The sequence below is a fragment of the Thamnophis elegans genome, chromosome 2 (assembly GCF_009769535.1).
Source record: "Thamnophis elegans isolate rThaEle1 chromosome 2, rThaEle1.pri, whole genome shotgun sequence".
In the NCBI taxonomy this organism is placed as follows: Eukaryota; Metazoa; Chordata; class Lepidosauria; order Squamata; family Colubridae; genus Thamnophis; species Thamnophis elegans.
Window position 1 is genome coordinate 35,893,339 of NC_045542.1, and position 24,697 is coordinate 35,918,035.

General features: G+C 40.3%; 2 protein-coding genes across 2 annotated transcripts in view; both read left to right on the forward strand.

Moving 5' to 3' along the window:
* Positions 1–284: 284 nt before the first annotated feature.
* LOC116503212 (tubulin alpha-1B chain) lies at positions 285–10,178 on the forward strand. The gene is made up of 4 exons (XM_032209467.1): positions 285–426; positions 7,140–7,362; positions 7,683–7,831; positions 9,001–10,178. The coding sequence occupies exons 1-4, from the start codon at positions 424–426 to the stop codon at positions 9,979–9,981; spliced, it is 1,356 nt and encodes a 451-aa protein (XP_032065358.1). The 5' UTR covers positions 285–423; the 3' UTR covers positions 9,982–10,178.
* A 7,307-nt stretch (positions 10,179–17,485) lies between these two features.
* The window catches only part of LMBR1L (limb development membrane protein 1 like), a 37,498-nt gene continuing 30,286 nt past the window's right edge, over positions 17,486–24,697 (forward strand). The window contains exon 1 of the mRNA XM_032210038.1: positions 17,486–17,867. Coding sequence (XP_032065929.1) covers positions 17,796–17,867 — 72 coding nt within the window. The 5' untranslated portion in view covers positions 17,486–17,795. The remainder of the gene's footprint in view (positions 17,868–24,697) is intronic.

The window sequence follows — 24,697 nt, forward strand, 5'->3', positions numbered from 1 at the left end:
TTACATAAAAATCTTTCGCTGAAGACTTTGCTGGGCTGTTTCCTAGGTTAAAGAGGAAGAACGCGGATTACTTCGCCGCCTCAACTGTGCGATTTTTTTTCTCTTCTACCCACCAAAAATCTCCTGTTTCCCATAGCAAAAGGAGGGTCATTGGTCTCAGCCAATCACTAATTATGAGCTCACAGATGGACGTAGAGGTTGGCCCAATGGCAACCGCGTAATCCGTTCATTATACTAAATACATGTAAGGCCAGCTTTCCCATCCAACCCTGAGAGTGAGATGTGATATAAAAGCAGCGGGGCGGCCCCTTCCTCTTCCATTCTGTTACTTACATCGACTCTTAGCTTGTCGGGAGAAGTAACATCCGAGGCTTCCATTTAATTCCCCCTTCTCCTGTTTCTTGCCATTCCTTCGTCAGCATCATGGTGAGTGGAGGAGGAGGAGAGGGGAGAGATGGGTCGGGAACGATTAGATGATGATCCAAGAGAACCTCGGGGAGGGGTTGCGGGGGAGGAGGCGAAAAGAACCCGAAGGCTGGGCGGGAATTCTCAGAAAGAGAAAAAAAATCACTAGGGGAGGGAGATGCACTTATTAGCTTTTCCCAGTCACGCGCCCTCCAGATGGATAGATGCTGCAAAACCTTAAGATAAAAGGAGAGAGAAGAGGGAGGGAAGACCATAGATGGTTAATTCCTAGAAAGGGATTCTGGCTCGGCTGTCCCGAGCAGAACGGAGAGGTGACGTGGGCTTGGTGGGCGAGCCTTGGAAAAGGCACCCAGGGAAACGGGCGGAGAGGCGTTACTCCTTGCGCTGGCCACGGCTTGAAATCGAAGGGCGGGAACGTGGATCAGTCGCATTCCGAGGACTGCGGGGGTTGGGGGTGGGGTACGCGGGGAATGTTCTGGAACAGCCTTCCCAGCTCCAGGGCCCTCCGGATGAGCAACTAGCTGTGTTTTTTTTAAAGGTACAGTAGGGCCAGGCATCTGGAGGACGCGAATTGGATTACGCTGTCTTGGAAAATGGGCGGGAGGCTCCCCCCCCCTGAAAGAAACGACCGAGAGGTGGAGGGGGGGGGAAGGTCGTAGAAAAGCTGGCCGCCTTTAGCCATCCACCTAGCGTCCCGTTAGTCACGATACTCGTATAAAGTGATTCATTGTTTCTCGCTGCAAGTCCTGAAATGGACTACTTAGTTCATACGTGCCGCCTGTGCTGAAGAGAGCGCGAAAAAGCCCTCAGGTTTTTTAAAGGATTGATTTGAATCCCGTCCTAACCAGTCTTAGCCCTAATAACTAGACCACCACTTCGCTCTGGGCTGTCGTAAGCCCGGCCAGCTGCGAAATGTTTCACTCGAAGGGAGATGGTCGCTTCCCTTCACGGCAGAAAGCGGCGGTTTCCCCTCGGCCCCTCCCGCCACGGCCGTTAAATTTTCCCGCGCGGGAGACCGATGTGCCTCGAGGTGAAAGAGTCGCGTGCGCATGCGCGTATCCTGGAGATGGGCGCTGGAGCTGCGTGAGCGCTTTCAATGACTTGGAACTGCTGGACTCGCCAAATGCGACTCTGATCATGAGTCGGTTTTCCAAACGGGAAGCCTATCCAACCTCCTAATTCAGTGGGAGACAAAAAGTTCTAGAAGCTTCACAGGAGGCTAAGGCAGGGTTGGGGGAAGCAGTCATCTGAATCTTTAGCAGGGCTGGTGCCTGGGCCTCACAGTTTAATGGAAGGGATATGAAGCAGTCCCTCAAATGTGGCATGAAGGGCTTTATGAGTGACAGAAATAAAGGCACTTCAAGTTTGAAATGGTGGTATGGAATGGACCCATCATAATTTGTGCTGCTGCATTCTGGCTCAGTGGTTCGTTAAAGTGCGGCCCTGTGTAAAATACCTCAAGTGAGAGGTGACCAAGCATGGATCATTAGAATCTCTCTGCAAAAAAAGAACAAAAAAAAAACACCCAAACACAGGTGCAATTGGCATGTAAGGTGAGACTATTCGAAGAACCTTTTTGTCATAACTGGCACTTGCTCTTAAGACAGGAACCATGAGTATAGGAGGATTCTCAAATTGCACCCAGTTCTGTCTTGGGGAATGCTATCCCTTTGGGAGTTAAAAATAGAACATCCACAAGTCTAGCTGGTTCCAAAGCCCTTAATCTCCAGACTTTGAAGGCATCACATAATTGGCCTGCTTAATACTGTATTTAATATTCCTCCAGATACTGTCTGGAACTGACCTAGGATGAAAGAGGAAACCACTGTAACATGGTACCTTCTCCTAACCTCTCCCCCCCCCCCAATTTGTGCCGAGAACCAGGGTGGATACACTACTCGCAGATAATGTCACAGATCATCTGCAACTGACATTAATGTCATCTCAGTGCTGTATTCCAATCTGAAAGTTTACTAGGGTCTAGATCAGTGTTTTTCAACCTTTTTGTGCAAAGGCACACTTTTTTCATGAAAAAAATCACGAGGCACACCACCATTAGAAAATGTTAAAAAAATTTAACTCTGTGCCTATATTGACTATATATAAAGTAATTTTCCACGGCACACCTTACACTATGTCACGGCACACTAGTGTGCCGCGGCACAGTGGTTGAAAAACACTGGTCTAGATAATCCATTCTTTCCACAGGACCTTATGGAGCTGCAAACCTGACCACCTTTCCCAAAAAGGGGAAGGGGGGATAGACACACCATCTCTTATGAAGTACCAGAACCATACTATTTCTTAAGGACATATTTCATGCAACGCGCATCTTCCAATAGACCTCTAGCCACTTAGGAGGGACACATATATGAAGAGTGCTTATTTTCCCATGACCAACAGACTCAACTTTTCTCAGATAACTCTAGACTACCTCAATCATCTCCAAAGTACATTTCAGATCAGGTTCAAGCAATTTTGTCTCACAGATCCCTCAAATAGTCTATACAACAGTTCTGCAGATGTACTCCAAACCAAATCCTACCTAGGAGGGACTGGGTTACTTGAGTAGAACTGCTGGCTGTCTATCTGCAGACACAATAAAGAGGGAAGATACAACATTTTACTACCCAGTAATCAATAATGGCTCTTCTTGATCACATTTGCTCTTCATTTTCCCCAGAGGTACTCTAGGTAATTTGCTTTATCTCTTGAGAACCAGGAAATATTCTGAGATCTTGAAACAATGAAAGCTCACATGGGCATGGTCTGGTCTAAGGTTATCACTCTCCTCTATCCCAGATAGTGACTCAGACCCCAATTGAACAAAACCTCAGGAATAAGCCCATTTTTTTCTGCTCAAACCCATTAGGTCCTACTAAGCCCCTTGGGCAGCCTAAATAGATTCTCCCTGCAGAGGGGAGTGGCTGCATTGAGCAGCTCTGCAGTGCAGTGGGAAAGCTGATACAGTAGCAGTAATCCACTGATACTTAAATTGATCAACAACTACAACCCTGTTTTGAGGTTATATTCATATTGTATATGTATTTATGCTGTTTGTTTAACTGGGATTTATTCAGCCCACTTTTTAAATTGATAGGTCATATTGAATCATAAACCAGAAATCTGGAATACAAAAATCAAGATAATCACTAGATGATAGAAAAAAATCTAATGGTTATGCAGCCTGGATTTTTACTCTTGGAATGTGTATCCCTGTAAAAAACCAATCATTGACTGATAAGCTAACTAGCTATGGTTGGCTAATTTGTAGTTTAAAGTTCCCTGTAATCCATTTCTGCTCTGATGTATTGTAAAGTACATATGGTTAAGCCGTCTGTTTTCAAATCTTCAGGATCCAGACGTCATCCCTCTTAAAATTTTCCCTGCATTTTGTAATTGATTATCCTTTGGAATTTAAATGTACAAGTTTTCTTTGCATATTGTCTCCAAATTGAACATATGTATATGCATTTGCAGAGGTGCACTAATTACAAACTATAATTATTTCATACAAATGCAAATTATATCAGATCTAACACAAAAATCATGTTTTCATAGTGCTGTAGAAAAGTGCACACAGAAGTCAGTATTAAACATCAATGAAATGTGCATGCTTAAAATACATGGCTGAAACAACTATTAGTGGCCATAAGAAGAATTTAGTATAGTTGTCAGATTTGAACAGCTTATCTGCCTCTTTAAAGGCAGTCTCCTGTCATTTAAAAGGCTTAATTGCCAGACATCTTTGTGCCATCTGTTGAGTGTAAGATTCTTAACAAGGTCTTAAAGGAATGTGTTACAACAGGTGGTGCTCAACAGGTTGAGCTGGGTCTGTGTAATGAACACACTGGTGAAGGGAGTGCAGGAAGACGGACATGTGCCAGGAATTTAAAGCAAGGCCTTAGATAAATCAAGAAACAGGCTGTAAGCAGATGTTCCACAGAGGAAATCAATGCTAGGGGAAAAATCTGCTTGGCCTGTTTCCTCTTTATAGATGTGGGAGGCTGACTGCATCCTTTTCGCTTTCTGGCTTGCAAGAAATGTGACTGCTGGTGCAGGGAGTGGCAGCAGGGAGTAGCTCATTCATGACGTTTTTAGAGACTACAGAATTCCTATCTGACTAACTCTTAGATATTAAATTTTATCATACTTGGAAATAAAAATTTAGAATGCATTTTTTAATGTTGTAAATTGAAATAACAGTTTTAGTGGGATTCTAAACTGGAACATAAAAATGTCCTCTGTTACATATTAATAATATCTGTCTAGTCTAATATATTGATCAGTTTTATTCAAAGAAGTTTGAATGCTGAAGGCCTTCATTTATGACTTCCTTGGAACAACCTGACTTAGTCTTGTGTCATGGTCCTTGGCTTGTCATTGGTATTTTTTTGTTTTTTAACTTCAAACATGGCATGCCAGACATGAAACAAAAACAAAGATAGGATAATGCAGAATTAAGTTGGCAGTGATTTTTTTTGTCACCATAATGAAGGCTAAGTTATTTTTGTAAGCTGCCCAGAATTGCCTTCAACTGCAATTGGGCAGCATATAAATTTAATAAAATAAAAATTTAATAAGTAAATAGAAGAGGCTCAATAACAGGTAGGCAATATTTAAGAATCAAAAGATCTTGACTTTTCCAAGAAAAATAATCTGTTCTTTATCCTTAATTTTTGATTTTTTTTTTAGTACCATAGCTGGTCTTAAATTTTTTGTGAGAGCTTCCACAAAATGCTTCTTCACATTAGATTTTCACATGCAATATCTGTTTATAACAATTTCCTTTTCAATAGAGGTAAAACTCAAAAAATTAAAATATGTGCAAAAGTTCATTTATTCCAGTAATGCAACTTAAAAGGTGAAACTAATATATGAGATAGACTCATTACATGCAAAGCAATATAGTTCAAGCCATGATTTGTCATAATTGTGGTGATTATGGCTTACAGTCATGAAAACCCCAAATCCACAATCTCAGAAAATTAGAATATTGTGAAAAGGTGCAATATTCGGGCTCAAGGTATCTCACTCTAATCAGCTAATTAAGCCATAACACCTGCAAAGGGTTCCTGAACCTTTAAATGGTCTCTCAGTCTGGTTCAGTAGGAATCACAATCATGAGAAAGACTGCTGACCTGACAGTTGTGCAGAAAACCATCTTTGACACCCTCCATGTGCAGGGAAAGCCTCAAACGGTAATTGCAAAAGAAGTTGGATGTTCCCAAAGTGCTGTATCAAAGTACATTAATAGAAAGTTATGTGGAAGGGAAAAGTGTGGAAAAAAAAGGTGCACAAGCAGCAGGGATGACTGCAGCCTGGAGAGGATTGTCAGGAAAAGGCCATTCAAAAGTGCTGGGGACTTTCACAAGGAGTAGACCGAGGCTGGAGTCAGTAAAAGAGCTACCACACACAGATGGATCCTGGACACGGGCTTCAAATGTTGTATTCCTCTTGTCAAGCTGCTCCTGAACAACAAACGTCAGAAGGGTCTTCTTACCTGGGCTAAAAAAAAAAACCCAGACCTGGTCTGTTGCTCAGTGGTCCAAAGTCCTCTTTTCTGATGAGAGCAATTTTTGCATCTCATTTGGAAACCAAGGACCCAGAGTATGGAGGAAGAATGGAGAGGCACACACTGCAAAATGCTTGAAGTCCAGTGTGAAGTTTCCACAGTCTGTTGATTTGGGGAGCTATGTCAACTGCTGGTATTGGTCCATTGTGCTTCATTAAGTCCAGGGTCAATGCAGCTGTCTACCAGGAGATTTTGGAGCACTTCATGCTTCCTTCCATAGACGAGCTTTATGTGGATGCTTACTTCATTTTCCAGCAGGACTTGGCACCTGCCCACATTGTCAAAAGCACCAAAACCTGGTTCAGTGACCGTGGGATTACTGTGCTTGATTGGCCAGCAAACTCGCCTGACCTGAACCCCATAGAGAATCTATGGGGCTTTGCCAAGAGAAAGATGAGAGACATGAGACTGAACAATGCAGAAGAGTTGAAGGTGCTATTGAAGCATCCTGGTCTTCCGTAACACCTCAGCAGTGCCACAGGCTGATAGCTTCCATGCCACACTGCATTGAGGCAGTAATTGCTGCAAAGGGGGCCCAAAGCAAGTACTGAGTACATATGCATGCTTATACTTTTCAGAGATCCGATATTGTTCTATGTACAATCCTTGTTTTATTGATTGCATGTAATAATCTAATTTTCTGAGATGGTGGATTTGGGGTTTTCATGAGCTGTAAACCATAATCAACACAATTATGACAAATCACAGCTTGAACTATCTTGCTTTGCATGTAATGAGTCTATCTCATACATTAGTTTCACTTATTAAGTTGCATTACTGAAATAAATGAACTTTTGCACAATATTCTAATTTTTTGAGTTTCACCTGTATATACATGGTTATGTTCTATAAAGGATAAGCCTCTTAATACATGCCAAAAGCTCATTAAGTCTAACATCTGGTTTGCTGCAGTGGCTAATCAGATGTCCTGAAAGCCCTCAGCCAAGATTGATAATCTCTTCTTGGAAATTGACTGGCATGTAGTCTGGAGGTCTACGCTGACCATTTTAAAACTCAATATTTAATCTAGGCATGGGCTGCTGTGATTGAGGAAGGTAGAATGAATTTATAAAATTTTTATACCACCCATCTTACCTAAGTGAGAAATATACAGCTTTACTGTTTCTCCTTGCTACAGCGTGAGTGCATCTCCATCCATGTTGGCCAAGCCGGGGTCCAGATTGGCAATGCCTGCTGGGAGCTCTACTGCCTAGAACATGGCATCCAGCCAGATGGGCAGATGCCCAGCGATAAGACCATTGGGGGAGGAGATGACTCCTTCAACACCTTCTTCAGTGAGACTGGAGCTGGCAAACACGTCCCCAGGGCTGTGTTTGTGGATTTGGAGCCAACAGTGATTGGTGAGTGTAAATATCAAAATGCCCAGCTGACTATGAGTCCATCTTTTCCCATACACTAGGAAAAGATTAGTAAGGGTTTGTCTTTGCTATATTTCTGATAAATTTCCTAATTCACTTATATAGAGGGCAAAGCATCTCCATTTAATTTAAATCTTTATTTGGCACATAACCTAATTAAGCATGTATTTGAATATGGCTAGCAAAAGGAGATCAAAGGAATAATATTTCACAAGAAAAAAGTCTCACGAAATATAACTTCTAGGTTGTGTGATTAGATTGTGTCTTCTGATAGAAAAGTAATTTTGTTTTGCTCTCCATAGATGAAGTGCGCACTGGAACATACCGCCAGCTATTCCACCCTGAGCAACTGATCACTGGCAAAGAAGATGCTGCTAACAACTATGCCAGGGGGCATTACACCATTGGCAAAGAGATCATTGACTTGGTCCTTGACAGGATTCGCAAATTGGTAAATAATTTACATATTTGCATAAGTGAACATTTGGGATAATCTTGATAGAAGAAAAAGAACTTTTGAGTAGTTAGCATCTGATAGGGCAGGTGCTATAATAAAGAGCTCACCTTCTGGGTCCTGCAAACTTAGCTCAGGGGTGTCCAAACTTTTTGCAAGGCGGGCCAGATTTGGTGAAGTGAAAATGTGTGGGGCCGACCATTCAGGATGACATTCTTTGAACCATTAACATTAAATGCAAATGAAGTGCAGTATTTTATGAAAGACTAAACAAATAACTTCAGTGGGGAGAAGAGGCTGCAGGCCACTCAAAATTTGAAAATGGGCCGCAATTGGCCCCCCAACCAGACTTTGGACATGCCTACCTTAGCTGATGGGACCCATGTCACGCCCATCCTGCTGAACCAGACAGGACTGGTAGAAATCCTTTTTATCCTTTACTAGACCCATAATCTTTTTTGTTGAATTTGATAGAAGTTGATTACATACGAACAAAGTTCAAAACAACCCTGTTTGATATTAGGATTTGCTTTTACAACTTTACCTAGATTAATTATCTAGTCTCTTTACTAGTATGATTAACTGTTTCTTGTATGGTTTAATATTGGGCTATTATTTATAGCACCATTTTGTTGGTGCTTACCTCCTGAGTTGAATATTGATGAATTGGAATAATTAAAGTGGCAGCAAACTGGGAATTTACAAGCTTATTTTTTGGTGGCAAGAATACCATAAGTAGAGAGACAAAATGTAATAACCACACTGATGCAAAGTGAGAAATGTACATTGAGGTCTCACATTACATGCAAATATATTATTGGTGCAGTTGCGTCAGGGCACATGTGTCTTCTCTGATCCATAAAATCTATGAAACTGAAAAATGCATAGTTATTGCAAGCAGGTAAGGACAGAAATACCATCAGTAACTTTAAAAAATCATTCCACAAAGAATAATTACAGAAGTATTATTTTTGTAAGCTCAAAACTTAGAAAGCATCACATTTTGCACTGGAAGTAGTAACACTAGTTACTTAATTAGGCCTTGTTTATAACTATATACTTTAAAATAATCTTAAAACTGACATGGTTCTGTTGATTTGATGTATTCAGAGATAAAAAAAATCCTGAAAATTACTGCATGAAATCTTTGTTTTTTTCCCCAACAGGCCGACCAGTGCACAGGTCTCCAGGGTTTTCTGGTCTTCCACAGCTTTGGTGGTGGCACTGGCTCTGGCTTTACATCCTTGCTGATGGAGCGCCTGTCCGTTGACTATGGCAAGAAATCCAAGCTGGAGTTCTCCATCTACCCAGCTCCCCAAGTATCCACAGCTGTCGTTGAGCCCTACAACTCCATCCTGACCACCCACACCACCCTGGAGCACTCCGACTGTGCCTTCATGGTAGACAACGAAGCCATCTACGACATTTGCCGACGAAACCTTGATATTGAGCGCCCCACCTACACCAACCTCAACCGCCTTATCAGCCAGATCGTATCCTCCATCACAGCTTCCCTGCGATTTGATGGTGCCCTGAATGTAGATCTGACAGAATTCCAGACCAACTTGGTGCCCTACCCTAGAATCCATTTCCCTCTGGCGACCTATGCTCCAGTCATCTCTGCTGAGAAAGCCTACCATGAGCAGCTTTCTGTAGCAGAGATCACTAATGCATGCTTTGAGCCAGCTAATCAGATGGTGAAATGTGACCCTCGTCATGGTAAATACATGGCCTGCTGCCTGTTGTACCGTGGTGACGTTGTTCCCAAAGATGTCAATGCTGCTATTGCCACCATCAAGACCAAACGCAGCATCCAGTTTGTAGACTGGTGTCCCACTGGTTTCAAGGTTGGTATCAACTACCAGCCCCCGACCGTGGTTCCTGGAGGTGATTTAGCCAAAGTGCAGCGTGCAGTCTGCATGCTGAGCAACACCACAGCCATTGCTGAGGCCTGGGCCCGCCTGGACCATAAGTTTGACCTGATGTATGCCAAGCGTGCCTTTGTCCACTGGTACGTTGGGGAAGGGATGGAAGAAGGGGAGTTCTCAGAGGCTCGGGAGGACATGGCTGCTCTGGAGAAGGATTATGAGGAAGTGGGTGTGGATTCTGTTGAAGGAGAGGGTGAAGAGGAAGGAGAGGAATATTAGACCTGCTTTGCCACATCTCTGCTGCTCGTCTCCATGATGTTTCATTTAACACACTTAGATTACTAGTTACCTGGGGCAGTGATACTACAAAGGAATGCAGTAGACACTAGGATGTCTTGCCATTCCGCCATGTGATCATGTCAGTTTTCCATGTCTTAAACGTATCATGTCTGTGAAATAAAATGCTATAAAACATTTTGAGTATGTGGCATTCAATGTATTTTTTAACAAATGTCTCAAGATTTTCTGCAACAAATATAAAATCTATTTTAGGCTATTAACTTTGGTGTACTATCTACCTTGACTAATTCACAAAATCAGCCATAGAAGTTTAAAGTTATATAAATCAAAGTTTCTTGGCATTATTAACTTGTAAAATAAGTAGGCAAAAATTTTATATAGAAAACTTAAGATAATTTCTTTTGATTTTATCTTCTAAACTGGTATACATGTCCATAGTCTCTGATTAAATTTCTTATATTGAAAGAAATTGGCCAATTAATCTTCCATCAACTATTTCACTACTGTATGGCTAAAGAGGATAAAGTCTACAATCTGTCAACATAAGGGAGGGGGGAACAAATTTCAAGATATTGGGATATACATTACTTTTGTAACTAAGCATTTTACTTACTAGTTTTACTCACTCATTGGTCAGAACTGACTTCCAGTTAGCTTTTATAAAGCCTGACCTATTGAACTAATTTTTGAGATTTCTTGGCCATGTCTTCAATTTTGCTTATATCTGCCCAAGACTGCAAAATATTTGAAATTATCTAGCATGACACTTACAATCGTATTTATCTGAAAATGCTATGCTCTGCAATTGACATACATAGCACCAACAAGCAAATTGAATTATAAGCCTATTTTTAGTAATCCCACATATCCAACTGAGGCTGTGTTTTGCTCAGGTGTCAGCCATAATCTTGATTGCTGGAATCTCTACAGAGCCCATCAATTCTGACATGTATTTTCCACTTCAAACAGCAAACTAACCAAAATGGCATTTAAAGTGGGAATGGTGGCAATTTTAATTTACTACAAATGCTCCAATGCTTAAGATTTGTAGAAAATTAAGAGTGTTGAAATGCTTACTAATCTTAAAATATAGCTCTATTCCAATGAATTACAACATTTTTCTGCTTTATAAAACCTCATACTATCCCAAATAACACTTTTCGGTCTTATATTATGAATGTTACTTTTAAGTATATATTGGATTGCAATCTCATAAAGATTTTGTAGCTTGGAAGCATACTGGATATATAAAGAAAAAAATCTGAAATTTGATAACTAAATCAAGTTTCAAGATTTTTCTAAATGATCATATAGCTAAATTTCTATTTGCCTTTACATATTGTGCTGTATATCACAATAATTCCTTTTTACAAGTCCCATTACATAAGAGCCATCAAATTAAGAAAGAAAATTAATTGGCACCAATGCTGAAACCTTAAAAAATGAATAGTTGGGGAAGTGATTTTTTATTTAAGCAGTACATAAAACAATGAAAAAAGTATAATCGAAAGAGGGAAGCCCACGTTAAGGAAAAATTCTGAGAATTCAAAAGCCTTTTTAATGTTAAAGCAAGATGCAGCTTTAAAAAAATGCAATATTTCTACAGAAAGAAAGCTTTTTAGAGAGCAATTTATGTATATCACTGAAAATGAACAATAAAACCATAATTAAAAATTTTTCAGCCTTGCGCTTTTCCACTTCTAAATACCACTGATTTAAAAAAAAAAAAACAACAGCACCCCAATCTCATTTTGCTACACTAAGACCTAATAAACTACAGGCAGTCTGACTTACAACAGTTTATTTAGTGACCGTTCAAAGTTACAACTGCACTGAAAAATATGATTTATGACCATTTTTCACAGTTACGACCTTTACAGCATCCCCCATGTTCACATGATCAAAATTCTGATGCTTAGCAACTGATTCATATTTATGACTTGCTGTGTCCCAATGGTCATGTGATCCCCTTTTGCAAACATCTGACAAGCAAAGTCAATGGGAAAGCCAAATTCACTTAACAGCCGGCTTACTAACATATCAACTACAGTGTTCACTTAACAACTGTGGCAAGAAATGGAGCAAAGCTGACTTAACAATAGTAGGATGAAGCTCTAGAGGTCTCAAATTGCCTGTCTCAGAAAGCCTCTGTATGTACCCTAGTTATGCTTCCTGTTCTGGTGTACCTGTTTGGTAATTTACACTGTGGCTGCCTATGTTCCAATGGAATGCCTTTATTGTACTTGGCATCCTATCCCAGAAATAGGGTTCCCATACACTTGATATCTTCTGATTCAGCAGCAGCTTTATGTCATGTCCCTAGGGAAATCAATTCTCATCCTCCTTTGTCAGGAGAATGATTAATCTCACCAGAAAAGAGGCAGAATGAAAGTTTATTTTAAAAAGGGGGGTGGGGGAAGAGAAATAAACAGCTGCTTTTAACTTTTAAGTTGTTTTACCATGTTTTCCCAAAAATAAGACAGGGTCTTATTTTCTTTTGACACCCCCCCCAAAAATAAGCACTTGGCCTTATTTTCAGGGAGGTCTTATTATTTTTGTGGTGCAGGAGGTGGTGAGCGTGGTCACCTCATGGCTGCTGCTGTGTTGCAATATTTTTGGGGAGGGTTTATTTTCAGGGGAGGGCTTATTTTAGCGCATGCGCTCAAAGCCCAATTGGGCTTATTATCCAGGGAGGTCTTATTTTCAGGGAAACAGGGTAGAGAAAGGGATTACAGACTATTCAGATTTCCCAGCAGCATCTTAGAACTTCCAATAGAAAATACGAAAAAAAACAAATCAAAGCTCTTAGCAGATTCTGAGGAAAAGTAGTATGACTTTTAGTCAATAGATGGTAGCATGACCATCTATTGACTATTTTGAAGTCCAAGTTTGATTCCAAAACTTGGAAGGATTTTCCATAATATTGTTTTGAAAGGGTTTTTTTAACCATAATGCACACAGTCCAAACCCTTTGCTCATACCTTTTAAAAAGAGTTTCAGGAGAATCTGTTACATAAAATGTTGAAAAACCTTTGACTTTAAATAGTATGAATATTGTTATGTTTTAGGTTTAAGATCTCATTAAGTTTCTAATGAAACTCATCGTTTCATTTAATATCCTTTTACACATTATGGGCAAGAAAAAAGTTTTCCCATCAATAGTCAAATCTTAAATGCTATTCAATCTGTTGTCTTCCCATTATGCACACAGATCATATTTATCTATAACATGTTTAAAATCTGAGGTGAAAGAATGGGAGAAAAGGAAAGAATTTTCCTCATAAATTTCCTCAGTTTTTTCAAATATTAAATTAAATATTATTACCCTTATTAGATATTTAAATACGAATGCTGTAATTGTAGATCTGATTTTTAAAATATTTAGGTAGAATAGTGCAGTTCAAATTGATCTAAAGTCTAATTTTCTTCAACCTAGCGCCATGATGGCGAACCTATGCCACAGGTGGCATGCGGAGCCATACAGTATCTGCTGGCACGCGAGCTGTCAGCTCCAGCCAGCTGATTTTCGGCCTTCCAGAAGGCCAGAGGGAGGCCGTTTTTGCCCTCCCCAGGTTTCAGGAAAACCTTCGGAGCCTGGGGAGGGCGAAAACGGCCTCCCTCGGCCCCCTGGAGGCCCTCCGAGGGAAGCCGGAAATGGATCATTTCCGAACTTCCAGTAGGCTTGTTGGGCCCGTTTTTTGCCCTCCTCCCCAGGCTGCGGAGGGCGAAAACAGCCTCCCCCGGCCCCCCAGACGAAATATAGCAATAGCAATAGCAGTAGACTTATATACCGCTTCATAGGGCTTTCAGCCCTCTCTAAGCGGTTTACAGAGAGTCAGCATATTGCCCCCAACAATCTGGGTCCTCATTTTACCCACCTCGGAAGGATGGAAGGCTGAGTCAACCCTGAGCCGGTGAGATTTGAACCGCTGAACTGCTGATCTAGCAGTAGCCTGCAGTGCTGCATTTAACCACTGCGCCACCTTGGCTATTCCTTGAAATATCAAGCTCAGTTTGGAAGCGAGCAGTGTGGTGCACGTGGGGGGGAAGCATGGGGGGGTTGTGCGTGCATGCAGATGTGGGGGTGCAGTTTTCATTATGGGTGCTGGCACACAAACGTGCTATTGCACACACATGCTCACATTTTTGCCACCCAACAACGAAAAGGTTACCCATCACTGACCTAGCGTTTTCCTGCAAGCGTAAGGTCTGCTTTTTAGATTAATGAACACCATTGCATGTGACCAAATGCAGCAAACCCGTCCAATGGGATCATCTTCGTGTCCTGCTACTTTTGCTTTGCTCTTCCATATAAGCATTTGCCATCAATGTTAAAAAGGTACGCAACGCAAACAACAGTGTGGAGTACTGCTCGTGAAATGTGCCCATACCATGGTCGGCACAATGCTCCAAACATATGTTGAGTTTTGGACAATAGAAATACTTTTCATTTTAAAGGATCAAAGCAGTATTTTAGATTTAATATATGTAAGACACTGAAATGCTTTTGTTGATAGCATAGGATTTGGCCTGGCCTGATTTTTAAGTAAAATTATACATTAATTAAATAAAAGGAACTATTTTGCCATGAGTAAAAGCAAGGAATAGAAAAGTAATAGAATTTTAGGAAGAAGTGATACTTACACATCTAGGATATCTTTCCAAATAATAATAAAAAGAAGACTGTTTCTATGACATATTTTTTAAATCTTCCAATCATAATTTTCTTTAACTGATGCCAATCTTTTGTGATAATTGCTCAATAATATCTCAATCCACCTAGATAAATATATATACCAGTAGTATAGTAGCTTCTTAAGCCTGGTTTTGTAGAAATTTATCAACACTGATTCACATAATAAATTATTAAAATTACTATTTTAATATTTATTTATTTACAGGTAGTCCTTGACTTAACAACAGTTCACTTAGTGACCGTCTGAAGTTACAATGGCACTGCAAAAAAGGATTGATGACCATTTTTCACACTTATGACCATTGCAGCATCCCCATAGTCAGGCGATTTACATTCGGTTGCTTGACAACTGACTCACATTTATGATGGTTGCAGTGTCCCGGGGTCATGTGATTCCCTTTTATGACCTTCTGACAAGCAAAGTCAATGGGAAAGCCAGGTTCACTTACCAACCCTGTTATTAATTTAACAACTGCAGTGATTCAGTTAACAAATATGGCAAGGAAAGTTGTAAAATGGGGCAAAACTCACAAAACTCAATTATTCACTTAGCAACATAAATTTGGGGCTCAATTGTGGTCGTAAGTTGAGGACTACCTGTATTTTCCTGATTGTTTATTTGTTAGGTCTATATCAGGGCTGGATGCATCATGTGCTGGTCATGCCCACCCCGCTTTAGCGAAGGGGAAAAAGTCACAATATGTCACATGATGACGAGTTTGATACCCCTGATCTATATCATATCTCCACTCCAGGGGCTCAAAGCAATTTCACATGGAACTCCGTTTTATACAAGCAGTAACACTTTGGTGTGGATTAAGTAAACAGAGGGTGCCAGCTTGCTGATGTAGAAGTATTTAGTTCAAATTATAATTATAATTAAATTAAGGGATGCCGTGGCTCAGTGGCTAAAACACTGAGCTTGTCGATCAGAAAGGTTGGCAGTTTGGCAGTTCAAATCCCTAGCGCCACATAGTAGAGTGAGCTCCCATTACTCATCCCAGCTTCTGCCAACCTAGCAGTTAGAAAGCATGAAAAATGCAAGTAGAAAAATAGGCACCACTTTGGTGGGAAGGTAACAGCGTTCTGTGCACCTTTGCCATTTAGTCATGCCGGCCACATGACCATGGAGATGTCTTCGGACAGTGCTGGCTCTTCAGCTTTGAAACGGAGATTAGCATTGTCCCCTAGAGTTGGGAATGACTAGCACATATGGCAAGGGGAACCTTTACCTTTATAATTGAATTATATAATTGGTAGGATCTGAAATAATCATATCAACTGCAAATAAGTTTAATCCATAAATTCTATTTTTATATTGTTCTTGAACATGGACCTTCCTCCCAATATTTTGATAAAGAGATTGAACTAAAGTATGTGGGGGGGAAACAGGAAAATGAGGTATCGCATGATTCTACTGATGATACTAAAGATTTCTCTGGAGAAATTAAAAGAAGCTGGTTTTTTAAAACTTTAAGATAGACCTGCTATAAAACCAATTTTTGCCCAATAGGTCTATGTATTTATGTCCCAGATTTTTTTATTAGCACGTTGACTTCTCAGCAAGAAATCTGTTTCTAAACTTTGCAAGGCCTCTAGATGGCGACTTTTATATGTAGATGCTTCTCTAGGAGATGAAAGGTTTGGAATTCTATTGACTATTAATTGTGGCAGGAAAATCTACCTTGGTGAACTATTATTGATGGCAGCAACAAGGTAAAAATAACAAAACAAAATTTAATATTTAATACTTTAATATTTTGCATCTTAGTTTTTATGTTTGTAAGCCAACCAGAATCATTTGACAATAAGATGAATGGCATATAAATTTAATAAATAAAAATTTCTGCCATTTTAGTGGTGTTAAATTTTAGTAGTTTACAACTGGTATTTTGGAGGTTGGTTTTATTTCACAACAAAGCACCATCTTTATGCAGTAGAAAACTCCTTATCTGTAATTTATCAGAAGGAGACTGGTATCCCCTTTTCTGCCTAACTAATTTTATTAAAAGGCATATGCTTTTGTGAGCTACAGTTCACTTCATGAAATAATATGGAGTGGCTCTATCACTTATAATGGAACATTTAAGTAAGTTGTGGTAGAGTAGAAATATGGAAGAGGAAGGAAGAATCCTTTTTTCCTATAATTAATTAAAGGTAAAGGTAAAGGTTCCCCTCACATATGTGCTAGTTGTTCCCAACTCTAGGGGGCAGTGCTCATCTCCGTTTCAAAGCTGAAGAGCCAGCACTGTCGAAAGACGCCTCCGTGGTCATATAGCCGGCATGGCTAAACACCAAAAGTGCACGGAATGCTGTTACCTTCCCACCAAAGATGGTCCCTATTTTTCAACTTTCTCATCCATCGACAAGCTCGGCGTCTTAGCCACTGAGCCACTGCGTTCCATTTAATTAAGGGAACACTTAATTAATTAAAAACTATGGCAAGAAAGGTCTTAAAATGGGGCAAAACTCACAACTGTCTTGCTTAGCAACGTAAATGTTGGCCTCAGTTGTGGCCGTAAGTCAAGGACTACCTGTATAAGTAAACCTTCCTTGATATAACCTTCCTTGATATAACCGAAACTTCCCAAAATAATTAAAACCCTGCAGTACAGTAAAAAGAAGGCGGGGCCAACCACTAGAGGATGCTACTCCACCGCGGACAACACTGGGCGGAAACAATAATGAACGTCCAGCTCAGCCTATGAACTCAGCTTTGGTTTCCCGAGACAGCCAATGAAAAGCCGCAGGTTAAGTCCTTATCTAGCCAATCGGCTCTTTCCCTCCGGAGGGGATGTGGGAAGTATAAGCTCTACCTTTTCCTTTCCATCGTCATTAAGCTCATCACTGCAACACCGGAGGTTCGTTGAGTCAGGCGATGCTTCGGTGCCTTTAACGATGCAACGCGGAGCTTCCTCCGGGCCGGGTGGACCTGTATTGTGACGCGGGTTGAGTGTTGCAACGTTCTAGATTCTACAATCTGAACAGGAGGAGGAGTGTTTGGTTCGTGGTGGTGGCTACGCTGGGGTTGTGAGAGCCCCGTCCCCTGCTTCCCCCTCTGCCAGCCCAGCAAACTTTCAGCCATGCTGACCAAAGGATGAATTTAGGGGATCACGACCTGCTGTCTGCGCGGGAGCAGTTATTCCACGAGAGGGTCCGCGAGTGTATTGTGAGTACGCTTTGTTGATAACGATAACGCGAATTGAGGTGTCCCCCTCCCCTGTTTTTTTCCATGTAATTAGAATTTTAGCCTCGTTATTCCCAGTCGTTATTGTAATCCAACACCTTTGGAAAAGGGGAAGGTTTTTGTATTACCCCCCCCCCCTCGGTTAATAAAGACAAAAACAAATAGACTAGGTTAGCTACGGGGATGATGGTTTTGTCAAGGAGAGTGGAAGCACTAAGGGGAAAAAAAGAGACCCGGAATTTAGAGCTGAAGAGCAGTGAATGTCATCAGCCCTCTTGAATGGTAAAATTTGCATTCTTCTGTTGTCTTTTATCCAAGGTAATTGAAGAGGAATTAGGAAAAAAGCAAGCTATAGCTGAAAATGAACTGGAGTTGCTTGTTGCCAAAGACAAAAGCCAATCTGTGTGTTTACAACTTGGTGCCCTCCAGATAGTTATTTTAGACTGCACACATTGGCTGTGTTTATGCATTAAATCATGGTTGCCAAAACCAAAAGGCCATATAACTTATTAAGTCATTGTGTTGCATCATTATGCTTTTTTTGGCTAAGCTTGTAGTGTGAATATTAATCTTGGTTTAATGTTTAGCATTAAGTTTCTTACTAGGTGCCAATTTGGGGAAAACTTTTTTTTAAATGTCTGTTCTTCAGCCTTTCTTCAAGGACTTGGCAATAAGTTCACTTGCTAATAATGAAAAGAGTAATTAAAATATATAATTATGTGGCTTCTTTCAACTCGTATTGCACAAACTTTTGTCTCTCTTTAAATTATTGTTTTTCCCCTATTTCGTACTGTTTTCAGTTGGAAGGAAGGCAACTAGCGCCAGTTTGGTCTAGTGATGAAGATACGGGCTAGTGGCAAAGAACCAGGCCTGAGTTCTAGTCCCGCTTTAGGCATGAAAACTGGCTGGGTAACTTTGGGCCAGTCACACACAGAGAGAGCCCAATTCACCTCACAGGGTTGTTGTGGGGAAAATAGGAAGCTGTGTTGGAAATGTTCTCCACCCTTGAGTTATGTGCACCTGGGAATGAAATGACTCTGGAATGTTCCATCCCTCCTATGGGCCACATAACTTTGGCCCTTACAGGAAGGAGGTGGTCTGGCAGTTTTTAGAAATGAATTCTCTGGAATAAACGTAGTTTGGATTCCTGAGCTAAACAGGCTTGTTTCAGGTTTGAGCCATATCCAAAATGCCACAAACCCTATTTGGTTCAACAGATTAACTTCCAGACAACTAGCAGAGCTTTTCCAAAATGGCAGAACCAGTCCAGTTCTTAGGAATGAGAGAGCAGGACGTATCCACCTCTTTCTTTCTGGCAGAAGCTTTTTAAAAAGAAGAGAGGAAAATAAGATGGAGAGGGGTTGAGGGAAAGATACAGCTGGGAAAGAGAGAAACCTTGCTTAGAATCTGGAAATAGGAAATTCTAGGGGGGAAGCAACTCCTCCATTCCTCCCACTCTTCAGTGGCAATTTAGTGAAATAATTTTTATCAGCAGTATGATAGCAATGAAGTATATGAAGTAGCAGATATTTTAAGGAAATTAATAGTGATTGGACTCAGGTACGGAAGCCTTGAAAGTTGAAAAGATTTGGGGGCTAGGACTTTTGAGCTTTAGATTTTTAAAAGTAAATGCAATATTTTTGTGTCATCCAAGTGCATGAGATGCTTCATTAAAATGTATACAAGTCTAGTGAGCCTTGGGGAGATCATTGTCTTGCTTTATATTTGCAAATCTGTTAGATGTGACAAACTGTACATAATACTTTGAAAGTCCTAGCTCTTCATAAGCAATTTCAGTTTAATTCTGCTTGCTTCATAAATGTCATTCGAAATTAAGAAATTGGTAATGCCCATAGGGTTGAAATAAGTAATTATAAAGTTTTGAATGAAAATACATTCAAATGTTTAAATACCTGTTGTCAGATAGTTCTCAAAAGCAGAAAAATTCTGGCTTGTATGTATATTAATGTGACTTTTTAAAGTCATCCATTGTTTCATTTCACACTATGTTGATTTTACACAGACTGCATGGTATGTGGCTTTCTAGAAAAAACAGCAGCTTCATCTTTGTGCCTGCTAAAGCAGAGTTTCTGGGCTACTTACTGGGGATTATTGCTATTCTGTTAAAATAATGACGAGCTGAACAAAGGCAAGTTTTTTCTTGCCTGTCTTTCCCAATTATGAGATACTTCCTCCTCTACTACTCACTTAGCTGTCTACCTACAAAGCACATTATGGTTTCATACACCATCCTGTGTTTAATTTCCATGAAAGCTTGAGTGTAGAATTTTGACTTAGGGTGTTGTGAGAACCCAGCCAATTGTGGTTTATTAAGCAATTTATTCAGTTTACTGTTATTTCTTCCTTCTTGATCAAATGTCATGTTTATGGACAAGAGCATTCACTGGTACATGCAGAGAACTCTATTTTGATATCAAACATCCAAGCAGTTAAGTTAGATTTCAGAGAGAGAGGTCCATTGCATCTTTATTTGAAGGTCTTTTTCTGTCTAGAACAACCATTCTCAAAGCTCAGCATGATCTAAACAGGTTGTGAGAACCTTGGCAACTTTGATTGGGAGGAGGGGAAGGGGGGAATTAGCTTTCCCAGCGTGGCTTTGTGTGCCAAAGGTGAGTCCAGAGTTCCATCTCTGTAGTCAACACTTATTAGGCATTAGCAGTTGTGTAACGTCTATATATCTGCCTAGCAGGCAATATATATAGTACTTGGAGTTATGCAAGTCAAGCATTTAGTCCTTGGTGCCCAGTTGGCATGCATAATGAGTTTTCTGGGTATTATGTTAACCTCGGAGAAATATTAAATCACTGGCACATATGACAAGGGAGCACTGAGAAGTTAAGAAGAGAAAGCCCCTTCTTAATCAAGTCCCACCTGGTCCAGTATCTTTTTTTTCAAGCTCAAGTACCGTAAATGATTCTGAGAATCACATATAATTCTTTGGTGTCTATCACTTCCCCTGTTGTTGCCAGTTCACCCAGCAATGATACTCAGTAGTACCCCTTCTGATCCTGGAACTCTTTACTATCCTGACTAATGAAATTCTTAGAGTGAACTCCATGCCTAATCTAGCTTCTGAAAATCATGTTCTTTTGTAGCCATTGTTTGGCTTGTGGAATTTAATTCCATTAATAATGCATTATATAAAGGCATACTTTTGAGTTATCTGCCAGCTGACTTTGCTGGTCCTGAGATAATTTGTTTTGGAAAGAAAAGAGAAACTTTTAGAAATAATCCATCATGTAACCTTTTTATTGGCTAGGTGGATACACTGTGCTAAATTATGATTTTTTAAAAATTTATAGCTTGTTTTAAAGGGATAGTTATAATTAGTTTGAAAAGGCACATTAAGCAAAAGAGTAAGGTTTATAAACTGAAGGGACTAAACTTAAGACACTCTACTAAGACCAAAAACCACATAACCCACAAACAAATGGCTTATTTGGATGTGTGCATCTTGCCATCTTTGTCATATAAACTGAAGAAATCTGCAGAGATGTATGCTTTTTGCAATAGGAGAAAATGTCCCAATTTTTAGATGATTTTGGTGAAATTGAGCATCTAGAACTGAATACTGTGGCTAGCAACTTTTCTACTTTCTATAGTCTGGCTATTGCTAGATAGGAACTTCTTATTTTAATCAAGAAACATTCAGTTCTGCTAACCTAAACACATTACCTTTATTAAGACTCCTGTTCTTTTTGGAGGCTGATCCATGGCAGATAGCATCTTTTACAAAAATGATTAAAATAATCTACAGTGTACGGGAATTGCAGTCCATGCCCATAACAAAATATATACATATATTATTAAATTTAATTCTTTAAAACAGACATTAACTGGCAATAGTTTAATTTTTTAGCTAGCATCACCTGAAGCTTGGTAGATTAAGTTGTTGCAATCATTTGAGTTTCAAATATGTTCTAATTTGTAAACTTTATGTTCCGTTTTTTTATTCTCCCTCTTTGCTGAGAAATACAAACCAATAGATATAACATTATTTGAGATTTGCACATAGTTGATGTATACTATTTTATTCGTGCTGATTATTACAAAGTATTGTTCAACCATGATAACTCTGCAGTCTGCTGAGTAAGAGTTCTTATTATATCAGATTTGGTACTAAAGTTCACTGTGACAGTTATGCTGATTGATTCATTCATTTCAAAGAAAGCCTGGTAACTGAATTGCAAAAGATATCCGTCTGATTTGAAAGAATGCAGAGTTAAGCTCGGAAGTCAAAAGTCCAGTATTGTAATTAATTTAGACTGTGAAAGCATACGTTGCTAGGTTCATCTCCCTCCATCCTGCCCACAGGCATAATATTTAATCTGATTGAATAAAACCATGTGAAAGTGAATTTAAAGTCTGCAGCATAGCTATTGGCTCTGTCCATATCACAACTTCTTTCTCAAAGTCCTCCAGCTGTGTTAGATTACCCGTCATCTTTGAGCTTTGCTCTTAAGTGATGAGGTAGGAATTAAGAAAAATAATAGTCTAATGTATCTGAAGGAGCACCACCATTGGAGAATCCTCCTGTCAATCTGAGATGGGCTTTGACCCTATAAGTGTTCTGAAATTCATTGTGTAGCCCTGCAGTTCCAAGAATTTGAAGGTTGTTCTGACACTCATCTGACCTATAGTGTTAGTATAGTCCAGGGGTCGGCAACCTTAAACTCTCAAAGAGCCATTTGGACCTGTTTCCCACAAAAAAGAAAACACCATATGCCACAAATAACCGTAAGCCCCCTGTTCAATTCTGGAGCTGACCGGAAGTTGGCTCCCCCACCATAGTGTCTCCTGCTAGTGCGGCATCCTTTTTCCTCTACCTGCCGTAACTGAAAGCCCTATCAATTGTGGAGCCGATTGGAAAACCCACCCTTTGCCATTGAGTCTTCTCCTAGAGCGCTGTGCTTCTCCCCCACCCATACTGGAAGCTCCTCTCAAAATTGTGGCACTGATTGGCGACAGGGAGCCACAGCAGAGGGATAAAAGAGCCACATGTGGCTCCAGAGCCACGGTTTGCTGACTCCTGGTATAGTCCCAGTATACTAACATTCAAAAGAGATTGAATGTGTTTACTATCATGGTAGACAATTGTTTTATCATTGAATAAACCATGTTGGTTGGATTTAGACAACTTATTAAGCCAAAGCAAAGCATCTCATTATTATTTAATAGTGGAACAGAATTAAAATATTTTTGGTCTACTTTGTTCTAGGAGTTAAAGTGCTGGTTTGGGAACCACGAAAATGTGAGTTCTAGTCCTGCCTTAGGCATGAAAGCCGGCTGGGTGACTTTGGGCCGGTCATTCTTTCTCAATCAAACCCCCTCACAGGGTTGCTGTGGTGGGGAAGTAGGAGGAGGAAGGAGTTTTCTGTATCTTCACCGGCCTTGAGTTATTTAATAAAGATGAAATAAAGATCTAATAAATGTAAGTAAATACTGTATTTTTGGAGTATAAGGCGCACCAAGATTTTGAAGAGGCAAATTTAAAAAAAGTTTTTGCACTCTGCAGACCTCCCAAAAATGACCCTCCTGAAGGCTATGCATGCCCCTTTTTTGGTCAAAAAAAGGGCATGCATAGCTTTCAGGAGGCTTGTAGAGTCCTCGAGGGGTGGGGGCAAAAATGAGCAAGAAATGCCCTGTTTTTCACAAAAACGGGCCTGTTTTTTGTCAAAAAAGGGCATGCTTAGCCTTTAGAAGGCTTATAGAGTACTCCTGGGGGCTGGGGGGAGGGCAAAAATGAGCAACAAACGGCTCATTTTCTGTTCATTTCTGCCCTCCCCAGCCCCCAGGAGCTCTCTGGAAGTCTCCTAAAGGCTATGCACGGCCATTTTGGTGAAGGGGACGGAGTTTCGGGAGGCCAAAAATGCTGTATTCAGTGTATATGATGTACCCAGATTTTCACCCTCTTTTTTGAGGGGAAAAGGTGTGTCTTATACTCTGAAAAATACGGTAAATAAAAGCTCTTTCTGCTGTTGTTTCCAAGGGAATAATACCTGTGGAGTTTGTATGTTAGAATAATTTTGGATACAGCTTTCTTTGTGGTCTAGGGACCGATTGATGCTGTGTATATGAACAAAGTTGCTTATATTGGAAGTCTTTGAAAAAAGCAGAAACATGTAGAAAAAACGTATCACCAGTTAAACGCACTTGCCAACAAGTGTTTTGAAAACCAAAATCTTATCTCTGAAAGAGAGGGAAGAACTTTGTTATCGTCTTTTCCATGCCAGGGAGATTCCATGATGTTTTGTTTACTGTCTAGTTATATTCTCCATCCTTCCATGTTCTAATTTTCAGTTAATTAGAAGTGCCATGCTGGGAGGCTTTATTCAGCTGGGCCTTGCTTGGCCTAGATTTCAGGGCAACAGGCCTACTTTCTCATGCCAGATAGTTCTAATTTCATAGCACAAAAGAATGAGGCCAAGATCAACCCTAACAGATGGGGATTTGCAAGAGGAAACCTGATCTAAACAATGGAGCTATAATGCTGTAAATGCCTTTGCAAATTGGAATTGGTGGTGGAGAAACCGATTTGCAAATTGATGTACCTGCTGCAGAATTGGGGGGATATTCTTGCCATCCAGCGATGATATAAAACACTTGAAGCTTTATGACTATAGCTGTCTTTGTTTAGGTCCAAGCCCAAAGACATCACAGTGAAATCCAAACAAGTCCAATTGATTTGCTCACACGTAATGGATAGAAGGGACATGGTGGCTCAGTGGCTAAGACATTGAGTGTGTTGATCAGAAAGGTCGGCATTTCGGCAGTACACATCCCTAGAGCTG

Bases quoted from the DNA above. Each gene is read 5' to 3' on its own strand.
- LOC116503212 (XM_032209467.1), top strand. The intron at 7,363-7,682 runs GTGAGTGTAAAT...TGCTCTCCATAG, and splicing joins TTTGGAGCCAACAGTGATTG to ATGAAGTGCGCACTGGAACA. The intron at 7,832-9,000 runs GTAAATAATTTA...TTTCCCCAACAG, and splicing joins TTGACAGGATTCGCAAATTG to GCCGACCAGTGCACAGGTCT.